This window comes from Nipponia nippon, unplaced genomic scaffold (assembly GCF_047370975.1).
Source record: "Nipponia nippon isolate SJK-2023a ecotype South Korea unplaced genomic scaffold, ASM4737097v1 scaffold_5, whole genome shotgun sequence".
NCBI classification, from domain to species: domain Eukaryota; kingdom Metazoa; phylum Chordata; class Aves; order Pelecaniformes; family Threskiornithidae; genus Nipponia; species Nipponia nippon.
In genome coordinates, this window is record NW_028262369.1 from 18,431,035 (window position 1) to 18,450,342 (window position 19,308).

General features: G+C 49.8%; 1 protein-coding gene across 8 annotated transcripts in view; it reads left to right on the plus strand.

The window, feature by feature from the left end:
• The first annotated feature begins 6 nt into the window (after window positions 1–6).
• Window positions 7–19,308, plus strand: part of USP31 (ubiquitin specific peptidase 31) — a 71,693-nt gene continuing 52,391 nt past the window's right edge. For 7 of the 8 annotated variants that reach the window (XR_015699234.1, XR_015699235.1, XM_087734372.1 and 4 more), the window contains exons 1-5: window positions 7–909; window positions 15,521–15,658; window positions 16,160–16,248; window positions 17,384–17,476; window positions 18,679–18,814. Coding sequence is in view for 6 of the 8 variants with exons in the window: in XM_087734372.1 (XP_087590498.1) it covers window positions 307–909; window positions 15,521–15,658; window positions 16,160–16,248; window positions 17,384–17,476; window positions 18,679–18,814 (1,059 nt within the window). In the remaining 2 variants the exon portion in view is untranslated. Of the gene's footprint in view, window positions 910–15,520; window positions 15,659–16,159; window positions 16,249–16,491; window positions 16,600–17,383; window positions 17,477–18,678; window positions 18,815–19,308 lie in introns of those variants that run through there. The other variant, XM_087734378.1, reaches the window with a different exon arrangement.

Here is a 19,308-nt window from a genome sequence, read left to right on the forward strand (position 1 = left end):
GGGTGGCATGGCGCGGCGCCGTCCCGCTCCCGGGCGCCGCTGGCCCCCGCGGGGACGGGGAGGGGACGGGAGAGCGGCGGGGCGGGATCCCGGCCGCCCTGCCCGCAACAAAGATGGCAGCGCTGCGGCGGCGCCTGCCCGCCGCTAAGGTGGCGGCGCGGTCAGGTGACGGCGCGCCCCGCCCCGCCCGCTGCATGGCGGCGCCGTGAGGCGGCGAGCCGCGGCGGCTGCGGCCCGGCGGGCGGCGGGATGCGGCGGCCGGCAGGCTGAGCGGCCGGGCGGGGATGCGCGCTGCGCCGCGCAGCCATGTCGCGGGTGAGCGGCCCCGGGCCGGCCGGCAGCGCCAAGGAGAAGCGCTCCTTCAGCAAGCGGCTTTTCCGCGGGCGGGCGGCGGGCGGCGGCGCGGGCTCGGCCCCGGCCCCCGCCGCCGCCGCCTCGGCCCCGTCCGGGCGGTCGCTCGGCGGGTTCATGAGCCGCGTGCTGAAGACCCTCTCCACCCTCTCGCACTACAGCAGCGAGCCCGAGCCCCGCGGCCCGCACGCCCCGCGCCTGCCCCCGCCGCAGGCGGCCGGCGGCCTGGGCAGCTGCTTCCCGCCGGGCCCGCCGCGCAGCCCCGAGCCCCCGCCGCGGCCCGCCGGCGGCCCCGAGGCCGTGCCCGGCGTGGCGGGGCTGCGCAACCACGGCAACACCTGCTTCATGAACGCCATCCTGCAGTGCCTCAGCAACACCGAGCTCTTCGCCGAGTTCCTGGCGCTGGAGCAGTTCCGCGGCGGGCCGCCCCCCGCCGCCCCCGGCCCCGCCGCCGACGGCCCGCCGCCCGCGCCCGGCGAGGTCACCGAGCAGCTGGCGCAGCTGGTGCGGGCGCTCTGGACGCTGGAGTACACCCCGCAGCACAGCCGCGACTTCAAGGTGAGCGGGCGGCCGGGCCCGGCGGGGACAGCTGCCTCGTCCCTTCGAGGCGGGGAGGCCGAGCGTGAGACAGCTGCACCGTGCAGGCCTCGTCCGCCCGGGAGCGGCACGGAACCGGCCCTCGAGTGCCCTTCCTCCTCGGCATGGGGAGGGCACGGCCCCTCGGTGCCCCTTGCCTGGGCGCTGGGCTCCGTGCGTCGCTCCGGAGGCCGGCGGGAGAGGTCTGCCTGGCCTGTGCTGGCGGTGACGCCAGAAAACGTGCGTTCCCCTGTGCCACGCAGGTGCCACAGGCTGCTCTAGTCATCGGTTGTGGTGGGGCCTTGTCGCTGGTCTGAGCGCCTAAATGGTGTGAAAAGCCCTCTGGCCTTGCCAGCCGTGTGCCGGTAGCTCTGGAGAGCTGCTCTGGCTTCCCGGCATCCTCCAGGGGAAGCAGACGCCCAGCCTGTGTGCAGTGTGGCCAAGCGACGGTGTTGTGTGCCCATGTCATTGGCCATGGTGGCCGCCCCTCGGCTCTGCGGTTGTCCCCGGGGTGAGCACCTGCAGTCGGGGCGCTGCCGCTCTCTTCATTACTGATGGTGTTGAGAGCCGGCTGATGGCTCTGCTGCTTTTTATTGGTGAAAGTGTCCATTTTGTTGCTTCATACCTCCATCGTGCTGCATTTAGAAAAGTTGTGGCTAATTGTCGTTGCAGCACTGGAGCCGGTAGCTGCGAGTGTGCATGGGAGGAGGAGGCTGTTGAGCAGTGTGCTTCCTGGTCTTCCCGAGCACGTGGGAGTTTGGGCTGATTTGGGGAATGAGTTGCAGGAGTATGAGATCATAACTAACTTGTGTTTAATACTGTGGTGTTCTCCTGGCTGGAGCCCTCGCACTGCGGTTTGATCTGACAGTGGCGGTCTCTTGCCCTGCCCCGCCATATAGTGCTGTGCCTGGCACACTCGCCCCAGGAACTGTTGTAGCAGAGGGCATGGTCTTTGCACCTACGGTTTAAATACTCCCTGTAATGCTTTTGGACAAATAGGTGAATAGATAGCAATAGATGAATGATTATTAAACACAACTGTTTTAAAAGCGCTCCAGGCCTACTTTGCTTCTTGAAGCAGTAAGAATATTGTGAAGTTTTATTGTAACAGCGATTCCCTGGCATATAAAACTGGCTGTGTGAAAGAATGAGAGGTTAGGTGGTAGCTTCCACACTATTAACTTAACGAGCTTTGCTTTAGGGAAATTTTTCTTGCAGAATGAGTTGGGGAGGGGATGCATAGATGCATGAAAATACGGCAAGAACATAGTTCACACGTTCTCGGGCTCTCCGCCTTTGGTTCAGGTGGGGCGCGGCAGCAGGTAGAGACCGTAGGTACCAGTATGTGCTCTCCCTCGGTGCCTGTTGGATGGTGGGATGTCCGAGAGGCTCCTCTGAGGTGTCAGTGGTCTTTGGCACCCTCAGTCATTTGCACTGATGCACAGCCGGCACCTCCTCCCTTTGCTTCCCTTGTGTGTTTCCAGGGGCTCGCCTGCCGTGTGGGGTGTTTTCTGGGGAGCCTGGCTGTTTGCATTTGAGTGACGGTGCCTGCCCTCTCTCGAGGGCACCTGGTGCAGGTGGCCGTATGGGCGCTGTGTAGGGACCATGTGCGACTCCGGTGTTTTCGGAAGTGTTTATTGATGGAGGAGCGCTTGGGAAGCTGCTCAGCTGCTGTTTTGGTGCGTCCAGTCCTGGCAGCACCGCAGGGCGCTTGCCTTTATCATAACCGTTCACTGCTCTAGAGGTGTTCTGTCAGGAGGAGAAATTGTGGATTTCTCCTGAGTAATAACAGGAATAAAAGGTTGCGAAAGCAGAATCATCTTTTGCCAGTGTAACTGATAAAATAACAGGGAAAGCAGACCACTTTCTAGGCCAAGATATGCTGTTTATGCAGGCCTGCAGTAGAGGTGTTCAGATAAGAGTGACAGAAGGAGGAAGAGAAACAGCTCTGTAGATTAAATTAAGGCCGTGTTCCAAGTTTGTTTTTTTTATAGTGGAACTTTCTTTGCTTAATTGCAGGCGTCACTAACGGTAAGCGAACGCTTTTCTACTCGTTGATGGGCTCCTGCTACATCAACAATCTTCTACGTGCCAGGTCCTCTGGAGGACTTTAAAAAGCGTCTTGCTGTGGGGGATCTTGTCCCAGTAGGTCCTGTTCAGTGCTGCACAATGTCAACAGCCTGTGTCTTACTGGGAATGACTTTGTCATTATGTCAAGTACTCGGCTGTTTCCTTACGGGGTCAATTACCTTTAATAGTAAATTAACGCCTCTAAAGACAGTTAAGTAGCCTGAACCTGCTATTAAATTCAGTGTTCTTAATTAATTTTTTTTTCAACAGCAGATTTGCACAGTTAATTTAAAGATGTAAACAACAGGCTTAGATTTGAGAAAGGTGAAGATTGGCATTTTCACTCTGGAAACTGCTGCTTCTCCCCAAAACAAGAAAAACATCCCCCCAAGCTCATTTAGGGTAGAGGGTGGAACGTTCCCTGTCTTCATTGCTTTAATCTTTTTAAGGGTGAAAAGTGTTTTCAGGAGAGTCGTTTTGCGCTTTCACTCCAACAGTAATAGCTATTGATGGTAATGTTTATTTGGTGGTCACAAAGCTCTTTAGTCAGCATGCTTCGAAATCCATGTGTGTTGGTTTTTTTGCTTTTTTTCCTGTTTTGGCACTGAATATGAAGTGAAGGCACTTCCTGATATCTGCAGGCGCTAAGCGTATTTTAGGATAAAGGATAATACTTATCCTCCTGCTCATTCTTATACCTGTAGGCTTTTTTCTTGGGGCAGAGGGAATTCTTTTCTAAGAGGCAGTCTCTCTGAGTTCTTGTGGACAGAGACCTTTGAGGGGGTGAGTTTTGAGTTGCTCTTTACCCTTAGCTGTTTTTTCCTGGTAGTATTTTCTCCCTTTTTAGGTTGGTCTTCAAGAAATAACCCATCCCACGGGTTCATGAATCATGTAGTCCTGCTGCTGAAAACAAGGAAAATGCAATTAAAACAAGTGGTTTGTATAAAATGGTTTGTCTTGTAATTGCAGGGCCGAGAGAGAGCCTTGCAAGAGAGCTAATGCACGGTGAGGGGAGGTGAAGTGTTCATTCGGCCAGCCGCTAGCACATCATCTCTGGTCAGATCTACTTGAAACACAAGGATCTCTGCCAGTTTCTGCATTTTAAACCTGACATTTCTGCCTGCCACAAGATACTTTTTTTTTAATAATTTTTTCTTCCCGGTCTGTAGTGTGGGTCTGTGTGGAGCACTCTCTGAAGTGTTTGCAATGGCTTACCCTCAGGGCAAGGATCTGCTGTGGAAAGGGCACCAAGGAAGACTTTGGGAGCGCTTGCTCTCTGTGATTGAAGTGCAGTGGAAGTTGTGTATAAAGCTGTGTGTATCCTCCGCTGTTCCTGCTACAGAGGTGTTCGCTGCCCAGGGGCACGTGCTTTGCTTACTGCGGGTGCAGGAGGCTGAGCTGACAGGAGGCAAAGGATGTGCGGAGGCACATCTTCGTGAGAGTGGGGTGGTGGTGGTGGGAAGCGGCCAGGGAGCAGGAGGTCTAGAAGGCTGTAGCAGTAGGAAAAGGTCAGGGGAGGAATTGGCTGGGACCTGGAAGCAGCGGGGTTTGTTTTCTTGGGTAGCAGCCCTGGGGCTGGGAGCAGAAGGGAGCCCTTCCCGGGGAGACGATACAGGAGTACTGTGGTGGAGGTGATGGATGTTGGTTTTTTTATCTCTGCTTTGGATAACTTTCCTGTTGGTTCTGTACTCGTTTGCAGTTTGTTTTAACAATCGCTTTCTTCCGATTGCTCCGTGGTTTTTATTTTCTTGCCTAAACAGAGCTGCTGCTTTCATAACAAGAGCCAATATTGCAGCTTGTGCTTCCTCTTTCCCCTTTGTGATGGTGTGACAATGGTGACAAACATCTATTGTATAAGCAGTAGCTGTGCTCCGGGCTTGTTTTTTTCCCGGGAGCTGTCCCGTTCTGCCTGCAAAGTTCCTGGGAGCATCAGATAGTGAGGACAGAGCGCCCTTTGTAATGGGGAATCGGTCTGCAACACTCGGAGGTGATGATGGGGGTCTTGAGCGAGAAGGGTTTTTATTTAAACTAATTGGGCTTGAAAAATTGTATATGCTTATCCAAATCCTCTACCTTTGCCTTCTGGCCAGGAGTTCTGATCTCCTGTGGATGATGAGGCTGTTTTGTGTTTTGAGGCCTTCTTTCTTGCTAAAGCAGTCGCACACTGAAGCATGTCAAGTGTTTAACGAGACCCTTTGTATGCTAGAACTGCATTAATTTTTTTTGTCCTACAAGAGGAAGACTGCCTTATTTCTATGACCTGCAGTGTGTACAGCAAATACAGTAAAATCATAAGAACTGGATAAAGTTGGATTATCAGAATTAGATCTGAACCCAGAATGAGTCCCTGTTAGTAGAGCAGGGATTATTGTGCCAGGTTAATAGCACTGCTTTCATTTTTATTTATTTATTTTTAACCCTGTTTTTAGTGTAAGATTTCATAGTAGCTGTGTGTAACTCTTACAGGTTCAAGGTGCTGGTGTTTTGGAAATGCACTTGGTGTAAATATTGCACTTGGGACAAGCAATTGTCAACTGTAGTCACTTTAACTCCTCTGAACTGTGAAGGAACTCTGAATTATGAAGCAACTCCTCTGAATTATGAAGCAAAGTATTGACATGCTCAGTATCTTTGCCTCCTGTTGTGGATTAAATGACAGCCGTTCTCAGCATGGGGCTGCTTGGTGCAGTTTGGGTGTTGGAAGTCTTCACTCCTGCACTCGGAGCTGTTAGCCACGAGCTATTCCACTCACTAGAGCCCTTGTGCTTTGCTAATGGGGCCAGTTTTATGTGAAATGGGATCCCCTGGATCGTGTTTAATTATCTTGCTCTCTGGCTAGTGCAGCGATGAGTTATTTTACTCTGGTCAGTGTCAACTGATTATTCCTAAAGTATTTCTGCAGAGAGCAGACTTTCCTCCCTTTACACAGAGGTGGAAGAATGGGACATGAAAGAAGAAATGCAAGACCCTTCATTCCCACTCCCTCGTCTCTTGGCTCCTGGTGTTTCAGTTCCTGTGTTCATCTGAAAGGGCTTTGAGTAGGGCCAGGTAACACGGGGTCTTGAAGTGCTTGTTCCACTTCAGTCCAGGTGCTCCCAGTGGTGGCATCGCAGTGGGGAGACTTGTCCTAGAGCTGCTCTGGGATTTGGAATTGACACACTTTACTTGAAACAAAAAGCAAGTTATAAATTTTCTTCATCATTACTGTGACACTTCTTGACATCACGGGAACATGTTTCTCTGTTCACTGGGATCACAAAGGTCTTTGGCAGTCTTTCCAAGTTAGACTTTTCTTCTTTAATGTTAATGATCAATAAGATGCAAGTCCATTATTGTGTGTGTGGGTTTTTTGATTTTGTTTTACTTTTCTCTTTGTGTATATTTCCTTACAATTGAAGCATATTTTTCTTTACTTCATGCCTGCCCCCCCCCCCCCCCCCAATCCCCTGAGAAGGGTTTCCTGCAGCAAGATCCTCGTTGCCTTAAAGCAGCAGTCTGATTTACCTGTCAAATCTAATGACTTTTCTGGGGATTTCTGGGTTGTACTTCAAACTTTGAAATGAGTAAGTGCAGCCGAAGGCCAGGGGAGCAGAGAGCCGAGCTGCAGAGTCCAGATGTCGGACACTGGGTTCTGCTGGAGGGGGAGGCAGAAGCGATGCGGCTGCTCATCTCCAGAAGTCCAGGAGATGAGCAGAGGGAAGGGGGGAGGCAGGAGAAGAGACCCCAATGTAAAGCTGCTCTGCGGCCCTGCTGCGGGGTGGCCCTGGGGGCTGACGGCTGGATGGACCCTCCCTGGGGCTGGAAGGGCGACTGCATGTGCTTGCCAAAACATGTTCTCTGTCTTCTGAGCTCTGAGGTCTTTGTTTCCACTCTGCTTCCACAGAAGTACAAATGGTGAAAGTATGAAAATGATGTCATGTCTGGCAACTTGTGGAAGGGGTGAGGGAATGCTTGTTCTTAGGCAGCTTAATTGGATCTGTGCGTTGCTCCATGCCCTGCTTTGCACGCTGGCATTTATAAATGGCCACGCTTGATTGTGAGTAAACCTGTTTCGTGCTTCCATCTGAATGCATGACTGCTGCAAAGCACTGCTTTAATGAACTCTTTTGCATATGATTGTGTCAGTGAAAATAATTTTGTTTTGCAGCATCCTTGAAGTGCACGGGGAGGCTTGTGTGAGCAGTAGTGACCAGATCCCTGTCTCAGGGGCCCATGCTCTAACTTGGGACCTGAGGCAAAACCTGGAGAGAGCAACAGAGGCATGGGTGTCCAGCTGGAGCATGAGCTCCTTGGGCTCCTGAGCCCAGCCCTGGAGTCTATCCACTACACCAGCATTTCTTGACTGTCCTTTACTGAACTGCTTCACACTTGTGGCATTCCCCCACTCCTTCATCCCTCGTTCTTTTGAATCCCACTGATTGCTCTGCTAGTGTAGCAAGAAAACAGTCTTTTTCTAGAAGAAAATTGTATTTCTGCTGTTTATAAGGGTGAATTGTCCCGGCAGTCAGCACTGACTCCCAGCAGAGCCTTCTGGCAGGCGTGGCTGCGCTCCTGTGAAGAGCCTGGGAAGGAGTGTGCCTATTTGGGAACACAGTACCCAACAACCCACCTTTCGCGTCCAGGTCGCTTTCCTGCATGGGAGAGGCGGCTGAGGGGTGCTGGCCCTGGCTGCGAGGCCTCTGCCCACTCCTGCTGTGCTCCGCTGTATTGGGGAGCTGCCAGCGGCTCTGCCTGCTGGTGCCTGTGTGGAGGAGGGAGCACCGCGTGCGTGCACAGCAGCCCTGGAAGGTGTCATCTTTAGAAACTTCGCTCTCTCCTTATGTGTTGAAGAAAGGTGGTTAATCAGAGTTAACTAAGGCTTCAGTCTGGAAGGGTCAGAGTAGCTGCTAGTGCAGGACAGACGTCAGGCAGGGGCCGGTGGGGTGATGCTTCTTGTCCAGGCTTGTTAAATGCGGTGAAGAACCTGCTCTAGTTCTGGCGTGCTGCACTCTGCCATGCTCCTCTTGTTTTCACTTTTTGAAGTGGAATAATAATGGCTGTGCTTATTTCCCCTGTTGCGGCAGGCAAGGGCCTGGCTGCACGGGGACCTGTTCTGTGCTGGCCCTGGGGACGGCTGGCTGCCCGTGGAGCCACCATGCTCTCCCGTGGGGTGCTGCCTCCAGAGCCTCAGCACCTCCCAGCTGCCCTGCGGTTTAAAGGAGGAGTGTTTTGTCCTGCCCTGGCTGCTTTGACAGACCCACTGTCTTCAAAACTCCCTTTTTCTGCCTTGGAGAGCTGTGGTAAAACTCAGCCAGCAGAGATCTCATCTGTCCCAGGCTGGACCAGCGCCTCGTCCTCGGTGCTGGACAGAGGAGGCAGGCGGGCAACCCTGGGCTGGTGCTGAGCTCGGGGGGCCAGGAGCCCAGCTGTCCTTCCGCAGCAACGCTGGGCCCTACGCGTGCAGGGAGGTGCTGCAGAGGCTCTCTGCTGCTGAATCCCCGGCTCCTGGCAGTAAGAGTGGGTTGCTGTGCGTGCCGCTGTGCCGGTGCTTTGCGGGCTGCTGCGGGGAGGTAGCCGGCGTTGCTGAGAGCCTCAGTGGAGGGGGGAGGCTCATTGCTCTGAGTCTCCCTAGTTTTATTTTTTTCTGCTGTGTGCAGCCTGCAGCAGCTGAGCCGATGTGTCCCGAGTGCTGGAAGCCATGCAGGTCTGTTGGCGGCAGCCAGTGGCAGGGCCCTGGCCAGGAAAGAGTGTAATGGTCCCTGCTGGCAGCCTCCCTGCTGGCACTTTCACCTGGGCAAAGGGTCACTGCTGGCCTTGGCTTTGTCCCCAGGCCTGGGAATAAACCGAAGGTCTGAACCGCACTCTTTCCTGTGTATTGCTTTCCCCAGAAAAGAACATCTCTTTTCAGAGAGGTGAAATTGCTGTTTCTGTGTGTGAGCGGAGGGAGTAATTTAGATACACACTCTTCATGAGATGTCTGCTGCAGAAGTTTCCCAAACACAGGACCATGTCTGTGGGTTTAAAAAAAAAAAAAAATCTGGTTGAGCATAACTTGATGATGTTCAATGAAAGATAAAGAATAGCCTTTCTTTCCTGCTCGCATGTGTCATTGTGTCAGGTCTCTAATGAGCTGGCTTCATCCGTTCACATACAAAAACCTTTCCACAGCTGCTTCCTACCAGAGGCACACTGGAAAATAGCAGACTGACATTTTTCCTTTAGTTGTCTTTGTGATCTGGAACAATAACGGCAGCAAAGGAGAGGTCAGTAGTTCAGCTATGTTTGGCTTTATTTATTGCATCTATTTAGAGCAATAGATGAATGATTATTAAACTTTCAGTGGGCTGATAAAAATGATAATGTGTCTTTGCCGTAAATCTGCTTTATAGACGGACAGGGACTTGTTTGGTTATAGGGTGCTTGCATTAGGGGGTTAGATAAGTGTATGCAATCGATATGAAATTATGATTTTCCCCCTCTTATCTCTTCTGATGGTGCCACTTCCATTCAGGGTGCCTGCGTGCTCGTGCTTGCACATCTTGGGGAAGGGAAGATTTCATTCCTTCTGCCAGACTCTTGGGGGCTGAGCCGAGGAAGGGGGCTGGAGGTGCACGGCTGTACAGTTGTGGAAAGGTGTTGGGAAGGGAGCTCTGGAGATCATTTCTGGTGTCTCGCGTCTGAAACAGCTGCACCAAAATCGTTCCTGACCTGTTCTTAATATCCTCTGGTGATGGACAGCGTCTGTTCAGATGCACCACCTATACTTACAGTAGATTCAGATTAGGGGCAGAGGATTAAAGGCTATGGGGGGTTGGCAAATGTGGTGGTTTTAATGTATTTTTATGTGTTTTTTAAACCAATAGCTTCTTAACTCTGTATCTGCAGCCAGTTGTAATTGCTATTGCTTTACTGCAGCGTGTTCAGCATAAGCAGTACCAGCAAAACGATGTGTTGTCTTCTCTTACTTGATGAGCAAAAGAGGAGAGAAACTTTGAGGTTATGTTTTGACTTATACCTGTCCTTGTGTAAAGTAATCTTTCTGCAGCCTGGTGGCTGAACAGGTATCGTGAGGAGGGGGTGTTGCAGTTGTGGCCTCATCTAAACTGAGGTTTCTGCCTGAGCTGTGCGGACGTCACCTGGATTGCACCCTTACGGGCTAAGTTGAACCACCTTAGCCCTGTGCTGAGGAGGCCTGGAGGCTGCAGCTGGGTGGCAGATTTGCAGCTGACAAGCTGGAAGGGGAGCCTCAGAAAATAAATACGGGGAGCCTCAGAAAATAAATACGGGGAGCCTCAGAAAATAAATACAAGGAGCTTCAGGGTGGACAATGCTTAATATGATATTGAGATACTTTCTTGCTTTGTCTTCTTGCCCATCAAATGTTATTGGAGCTGTTCAGGAATTGCCAGTCTGCCTTGCCAAGAGGTTGCAGTCCCCCATCTATTGCACAGGGCTGTAGGGTCCCCGCCACTTGTTCATACAGCCTGCTGCCCTCAGCCTGAGTGAGGGGGCTGGCTTTGGAGATGGGGAAGTGAGTGGGACTGTATTTGATTGCTGAGCCATCTAGTTGAGTGGAGACTGCGCTTTAGGAGTTCCTGGTATTTTTCTCAAATTGTTAAATTGTTTATTTGAGTCAGCGCCTCTGACTTGGATTTAATTGTGTTCCTTAGTACTGGCTGTTCCACACTGCGTGTCTGTTGCTCCTCCTTTACACCTTGCCTGTCTCGGATTGCTTTGCTGCCCCAGCATCTCAGGGTGTATTGGGAGGAAAGCACATAACATCTCACAGAGCAGCAGATGCAGAGGTTTAAGTAATAACAAACCCACTTGTAGCAGCGATGGCAGGAAGCATGAGTAATGCTGGGAACACGCTGCTATTGCTGGAGTGTTTTTATAGCAGAGCCTCTTGTGAGGGAATTGCATCTGATATTTTGTAGTGCTTCCTGAATCACTTCCAACATCTTGTGATCTGTCTCCACAGGCAGCTCTTTATCCTTGGTCCACTCAGGCTGCGAGAGTGTCGAGGAAACCAGAACAGTTATCATGGAGGTGCTTCTGAGACGAGGAATGACACAGTTACAGCCCAAGGCACATGGTTGTTGCGAATCCCTGGGGTTCGCTCTGCTGTGGGGTGTTACGGGCTTGTGCGGCTCACTGTAGGACAACGCATCACCAGCAACACACATCAGTAAAAGCTAGTGAGGGTCTAGACTGGAGTGATGCGCTGGTGACACTGAGAGAGAGAGGTGATAAGAAATACTAGCCTGGGTTCCTGAAGTCCTTACTTATGTCCCCTTTTTTACTTGAAATACTAGATTCACTTCCTCCTAGCAATACTAAAGACCCTTTTGTCTTCAATTCTGTCTAGACTAGGACTTAAAGTGCAGTGGTAGCACCTGTTGGCTAACTTCACTAAAACAAACTAGACCAGATAAGGCAGCTGGCTCTTAACATGACGACTGAAAAGTGTTAATGCTGGCCTGATGATAGCATACCTTTTTATATCTTAGTGCAGGGAGGACCATATACTGCTGGGGGCAGGAGTGTGTGTGTGTTTCGGCACCTCTCTTTCTCTTGTCCCTCTTTGGTCAACTCACTGCTGAGAAGAATGAGCTGCGACCTGCACTGCCTTTGGAGCCCTTCTTCCTCAGTGGTGGTACTGGACGTTGTCACCTTGGCATGCAAAGCTGGGTGCAGGAGGGAATGGGAAGGATGAATAAGGCCATTAAAAGGCAGGTGTGTTACTGTGGAGCCATGGATAGCAGTTCTAGAGAAAAGATGTAGTGAGATAACCACTTAAGACTGGACTAAAATCTCTGCTTCACGCTTCAGTGATTGATTTTCAGTTTGGAACTCGACACAGTAATTTAAGGCCTAAATTTAATTTTCAGTGTAATTTTTTTAACAAAGGTAATGTTTGCAAAGGAAGTCTCCATGTGCCTGTCTTAAATTCTTCCCTACACTGTTGTCTGGGTCTGTCCAGCTAAACACAGCTGCTGTGAATATCAGCCTTCTCTCCTTGCTCTGGATGTTTTGGATATTTTGGAATATTAATTTTTCCTAATTCTAGATGACCCTCTAAATCCTGTCAGCAATGGCTGACTGTTAGCTGGGACCATGGACTCAAGTCATGGCCTCATGGACCAGCTCCAATGCCCCTGCTTGATGCCGGGCCTGGGTCTGCAGAGCAGTGCTCCTTGAGACCTGCTGCTGGGCTCTGCTGGTATCCAACAGCGAGGAGCTGCCTTGTGAGCGCCCCGAGATGGCTCAGCCTGGAGCTTTCTTAAAAATAAAAGAGTGCAGGGTGCTCTGATGAAGAAACTAGTGTTCTGTAAATCTAATGGGAGAAGTATAAGACCAGGAATTGAAATAAAGTTGGTGGGAGCGGGACCCTGTGCCACGGTATTCAGCTGAAGGATGTTTAGTGATGCGAAGGAGAGACCTGGTTATGAGAGTGTCTGTGGTCTAGGCTAGTCCGTGTCAGCAGGTGAATCGACAAGGTTGTGACTCGGGGGCAGTGGGTTTCTAGCACAGCTAAACTAGGCTTCTCCAGGTCGTTGCCATCTTGTCCTGATATCTGCTGGGTGAATGTCGAGTGTTTAGGTATCAGACCAGGATCTGCAAGTATGTCCATTGTATTTTCAGGGGTTAGTGTTAAATTTCATAAATTGGTGTAACACGAATAATTCACTAGGCTTTCTGCTGAAGGAGGGCAAGAGGTATCAGGCTGATACCTGATGAGGCTTAAGATCATTTTTTTGGATCATGTTTTGTCACTTTTTTCCTCCCAATGGATCTTGTTTTGTTTAATGGGAACTAGGAGTGGAGAAGGCTGTTTGGTCCCCTTTAATCTTTGAGTCCCTGCAGACTACTTCAGATTTTTCTCCCCAGTAAATTGGCTTGCAGCAGCATCCCAAACTCACATTACGGTGAGCACCAAGCAGGGGGGTGCTGGGCTCGCACCTGTGTGGTGCAGAGGTGAGCATTCGCTGTGGACCGCTACTTGTTTAAAACCGTGTTTACAAATTTTATGTGAGAGTGTGATGGTCCCTGTGCAGGCAAGGGCAGTAAATCTGTTGTCAGAAGGGCTTGCACATACATAATGAGAGCAGATTATTTCTGTTTTCTCTTATTTTGCTGCCTTGAGGCAGGTGGACAGATTATAGAGGATAGAGAGTGTATGTTTATCGGTCCTTTCCTGTCTTTTTCATCACTCCCCCCTTCTGGTGACCCCATTTTCTAGAGGGATAAAGCGAGCAGCCCAACCTCATTTCCTGAAATCTGTTGCGAAGTCTGATTAGAGAAATGGAGGAGCTCTGGTACCGTGTGCGCGCGCAGCCTGCCTGGCTCCTCTCGGCGCTCCTTGGGGTGGCTGGTCTGCCGCAGCCTTTCTGCGTGATTCTTGCCCTGTAGGTACAGTTTGGTCTCTGCTGGTGCCACTGCCCCTTTTTGGGGACCCTGCTCAAACAAGTTCGAGTCCTTTGTAAGCGCTTTCTGTCTCTCTGCAGGTGTACTGAAGGACGTAGGTGCAGCACATCCCAAACAATATTGCTTTTCCTGGTAGCATGCAGCACAGGAAGGTTGGGGAATAGCTGTGCAACTGATGTGAGCTTTGCCATGAGCCTGTTTCTTACAAAGAAAAGCCTGCTGTTGACTTTGTGGTTAAAATCGGTGGAGTGGGAGCATGGGGGTGGCTGACCTGTGACCATGTGTTAGATGAATGTCCTGCCTGTTTCACGAGCAGCAGGAGGATCAGGCTGGCTCTCCTGGCTGCAGCCTGGTGCCTCCTTGAAGAAGCAGAACATGATGGCTTTTCTACAGCAGTGGTGGCATCTGCTGGTTGGGAAGGAACCCTGGCTCAGCTGCTGGGGTCAGCCCACCATGGCACATTACTCCAGAGAGTATTCCTGCTGAATGCAGATGCTGGTGCCTGGCTCCCGTCCTCCAGAGTCTGTGCTATGTCTCCTGGTGCACAGCGATGAGTGCTGGCTGGCCATTCAGGTGGTGTTGTGCAGGTAAAAGGGAGATCAGAGAGCTGGACCAGAGAAAGCATTTCCTGATGTTGGTTGCTGGTGAGGAAGATGCCCTACCAAACCCTGCTGTGGGCTCCTGTTGGCTTTTCAAGGAGGAGGAGGAGACATCGTCCTGAGGAAGGGGCGTGCGTGGTCCAGCTGGAGGGCTCAGTGCAAGCTTCAATGTTATGAAAGGTGTCCCCAGAGCTGCAGGGCAAGGATCAATCTGCCAAGTGCAGATTTCGGTCGCTGGTGAGCTGAAGCCCTTCCCATTTGCGTCCAGAAGAAAAACAGGTTGGAGCAAATCCCTTAGGTGTGCTAGTGTCCTTCTGAGATGGCTTTTCTGGAAATTCAAGAGTAAATTAAATAAGTTCCCCAGGCTCTTAGCGTGTTTCCAAAGTAGTGCCAGTTGTGTGCATTGCACCTGTGGCTGTCCGAGTCCTCTCTTGTTTGGAGTTCGCCGGTCCAGCAGCACTCATCAGGTACCACACTGCTCTGGCATCAGTCGTTCTGTGGTGCTTCAGTTCCTTGTGCTCGCTCCAGCTAGAGGGAAAGCTGCATCTGGCTGGTGCGACAGTCATTCATAACTGTGTGCAATGCCAGTGCAAACTGCGCTTTTCTTCCTGCTTGGTGGTCCATCCTAAGCAAGTTTTGGGTAGTGGCAATGGAAGATGGTGTTTAGGATGAGCAAGTTGTGCATAGTGGATACTTGATACCTAGTGGAGAAAATTACGTGGTGACTGTAGTGCTTATGTACTTAAGAGTGTCTGATATAAGTTTGCTCTACCTGCATATTATTCAGATGATCAGTTTGTAGAGGCATCTGCAGTTTTGATATACTGATTTTGGCTGATTCCTGGAACTGGATACCTGTATTAGCACTGAGCATCTGCATCTAGCTTTTGGGAAATCTGTTACCTCACCAAAGCAGGAATGAGCTAGACAGGGTGAGTGGACATTAGGAGACTAAATGCTTGTTTTGCTTCAGCTTAAACAAATATTTTTTTAGGAAATGAACAGTTTCAGACCCTGTGGTATACGGATAGGTATGATTACAAATACCCTTTGCTCTGTGTTAGCATGGGAAATACTGCCTGTCGTTGTCAGTGGATTGAAGTGACCTTGCCTTGCTCTTGACCTATGTGAAAGTATTGTAGGTTGATTGCTTTGGTGCTCATCTCGTCTCATTGAGTCCCAAGTTTGCTATAAACATTTCTGTTTAAACAATAATGCAGTTCCTTTATAACCACTGCCGTAACCCCTCTGGTCTGTTCTGAGAGCAGGTGGCAGTTTCTGTGCCCAGCAAGGCATCGGCTGCTTCTTTACCTCAAGTTGTGTGGAGTGTCCGGCATGCAATGCTATGTCCTGGCCTGTCCCCAGGTGGTATGGGAAGGCAGTGCCCCATCCAGAGCTGTCAGCAGTCCCTGGTTTTGAGTGTGCTGTTAACTGTGGCTGTCCGATAATAAGGGCTTGGTAAAGGAAAGAGCTTGATTCTTGTGCTTTTGCTCTACGCCATCTCTGTCTCTCTGCAGAACATTGTGTCGAAGAATGCTATGCAGTACCATGGGAATGCCCAGCACGATGCGCAGGAGTTCCTGCTTTGGCTACTAGACAGAGTCCATGAAGATCTGAACAATGTAGTGAATTACAGTGGCATGCCTCCACTCAAGGTAAGGGATTTTGCTGGGAGCCAACGTGGAAGAGTAGCTGTAACTTTGCATAAAATCTTTCTTTTTAAATTAGATCTACGTGTTGCCTTCTCAGCTCTGACAGTTTGTATGGAACAAAAGCTTAGGTTAACATACTGTTTGTTTCTGGCCCTCTGAATATAACTAGCCGTTTCACTAATCCCTGGCAAGTGCTCCCCAATACAACCATTTGTGAATGGTCACATACCACTCTGCCGGAGCTGGGAGGCATTACAGGGGAAGGCCTGCCAGGCACATCATCTGGTGTGAGATCCCTGCCTTTCTTTGGGCTGCCCTAGCTGCCTCACATTCCTGCGTAACCACCCGTGTGAGCAGAGCGCACTTGTTATTTAAAAATCTTGTGACATTTTTATGGTGGTTTTGAGCAAGGAGGGCACAGATTTGATAAGGAGTACTGGAGCCATCTAATGTGGTGCACCTCCACGCTTGGATGTGCTTCTAGGGTTTATTCTTCTCTTTTAGCCACCGCTGGAGGATGATGTGCTGCTCGAGGGACCAGCCTTTCCAATCAGTAGTACTTTTGTGCAGGAACTCTTTCAAGCCCAGTACAGGTATGATATTTTGCAAATTTTGAGTCATTATTGCATGTATTGATGACCCCAGTATAATTCTACTCTGACACTAGCTCTCAGTACAATTGAGACTGGTGTCATTGTGTTAACAGCCGTTTCTGAATTCCTGCTGAATGAAATCTGAACTAAGATCTTGCTCCAGAGGAGAGAGTTTCACTACTTCTAATTTGGTATATTCTGTGAAAATCTGCAGTATGTACCACCTCTTCACCTGCCCTGACTCGCCCTGAAAGCAAGTCGGTGCTCAATGGAGCAAAGGCTTGACACGACTCAGTGTTGTGAGGCTTACGCTGGCTGTTCAGAGGCAAGAGCCTGTGGCAAGATCTGGAGGTGCCTGGAGGCTGCTGGGGAGTTATGGATCCAACAAGTCTTGCAGAGTTTCTGTTATCTGGCACTTGGGAATTCTGAGCTGAATCTTTCCCTGTCCCTTCAGGGTTTTCCCATGAGTTTCCCATACTTCCTTTGAAGGGAGCTTTCTAATTTCAGAACTAATACGGGAAAACAACCTAATTTCTAGTGCTCCTCGATGGCTTCTATCTGTGCTACTATAAGAATTTTAATTGCTGGGCTTTCTCCCCAGTATTTGCCAAGGCTTCCTTTGCAAAGGAGAAGCCTTAAGCCTGGTATAAAACACAAAGCCAGTGTAAGGTGCAGGTTAATTCTGAATGAGAGAGATGTATTGTCTGGAGTTTTTTCCCTTCTGAGTAAGAGAGATCTGTACACCTGCAGTGCTGACTGTCGCCATCACTTCCCTTCTCTTCAAAGAGAAAATCCTTTCAAGTCTTCCATGTTGGAGCTAGTGTTGGTGAATTATTAATTTTCCAGTGATGTTTATTAAAAGCCAAATTCAGTGATTGGAGTGAAGTCTTTTTCTGACATGCGCTGTAATGAACTTTGAGACTAATTACTTTAAAAGGATCTAGAAATCAGGAATCCATCATTTAGAGCAGCTATGTCTATACAGCCTCTGTGCAGAGCTGCTCTGTATGGAGAAAGAAGAGTAGAAAGGGGCAGCCAGGTTGACATGCGAAGGCTGTTATTTGTGATTTGATGAATTATCCATTCCTGATGAAATGAGGTGTAACTCTTGTCTTATTATTGATATTTGTACTAGGTCCTCTCTGACATGCCCTCATTGCCAGAAGCAGAGTAACACCTTTGACCCTTTTCTTTGCATCTCTCTGCCGATTCCTTTGCCTCATACACGGTAAGTAACTGTCTTGTTAACTTCTTGTCTTGAACTTAACGTTGGCTGTTTCCCATGCATATAGTGTTGTTTAATTTGCTACAGAAGGAAGAGAGATGGCAGCAAAATCTCTCCTGTAAGTCTTTAAAAAAGATAGATAGGATCATATGGGGCTTAAATTTTTTTGCTTTGCAGGTAAATTGGAAAATTGAGCCTTTTACTTATTTCAGAATGGCCCTTTGCCCCCACCCTTAGCTTCCTATAGAATTAATTTTTTGGAGAAAAAAGATCTTTAATACAGGTAACCAAAATATTTTGCTTTTGACTTAACTTACAGCATTTTGAAATTAAGAAGGGGAAAAGGATGAAACACTTTTTTTTTTACTTTCTTAAGAACAGTCTCACTGATCACTCCAATTTCAAAAAGTGCAGTTAAAAGCTTTCCTGCAAAATGTTTTGCTCTTTTGAAAGACAGCTGTTGCCAATAAAGAAAAAAGCTCCAGGGAGAAAAAAATCCAGATAAAAAGTTCAGAGCAAAGATAGAGATGCACAGCAAAACTACCCGTTGTATAAATAAGCAACTCCTTCACCTGATGTTTTGGATGCAGAACACTTGTATGGGTTCAAGAAGTAATGGAAGAAAGTAATGAAAGAACATATTAAATATGGTGATGTCACATTTGGTTCAGAAGTCCCTGCTCCACCACTGAGTGGAGGCTGAGCAGGCTTTCGAGGGAAGGTGTCCGTGGTAGGCTAGCTGCCCCACTCTTCTCTTCCTGAGGTAGTACTTCTGGTTGCTGGTGGAGGTAGGATTTGAGTGTTGAGAGACAACCTGGAGCAGCTGTTCCCAGCAGCAGCTCTCTCCGAGTGCTTTAAGGTGCTGCCTCAGGTTGCCCTAAGGTGCATTACAGGGTTCTTCTTGGAAAATTAAGATTGCCTTGTAATAGAGAGTTTTATTTTTAACTTTGTGAGGCTTTTATGAGAGGACTTTCTGCTTGTGGGAACAAGTAACACCAGTCCACATAGTAACAAAGGAGTCTTTGGAAATTGAATGTATTTGGCTGTGGCCAAGCGTAACTCCAGTGTCAGGTGGATCCAGACTGCCGAGACGGCCCCGTAGCTTACGGGCAGCCTGGATGCACCCAGGTCAGGCTGACTCTGTTCAAGGTACTGCCAGGAAATGCTCAGCCCAGCCCCAGCAGTGCCTCCCGTGCTCTCCGCAGGCCGCTCTACATCACCGTGGTGTACCAGGGGAAGTGCTCTCACTGCATGCGGATCGGGGTGGCAGTGCCCATCTCTGGAACAGTGGCCAGGCTGCGGGAGGCTGTCTCCTCAGAGACCAAGATACCCACGGAGCAGGTAACGGGCTGGTCTCGTCACCCATGTGCCCTGCCTTCAGCAGGAGGGAGTGCAGAGGCTTTCATCCCATGTTGGATATGTAGGAATTGAGATTTGCTGGCCATTATTGAATGGGGGAAGCACAGTGGTGATGATCTGGATCATGCTTTTCCCTGTGCATTGGCTTTTTGAAACTTAGTGACGTTGTGATAGCCATCTGTGGAGCGTGCAGACCTTCTGCCTGATCACCCGGTGATTCATGCATGTTGGCAGTGAGGGAACCATTGGGCACCTATGAGGAATTCCTCTATAGGAAGAGGTTCAAGAAAGCTGTCAGATCCCACCAAAACCTCTTCACATACCACCTTTACCCCAGCTTCTCCTTTATGGTAGTCCTTTTCCCCTCTTCCTTGCTCCTGGCCAATGCCAGGATGTTTTGAGGAATGTCCTTTTGTAGCAGGAAAATCCCAGTCAAGAGATGGGGCAGCTCACTGGACCAGGCACGGGTGGTTTAA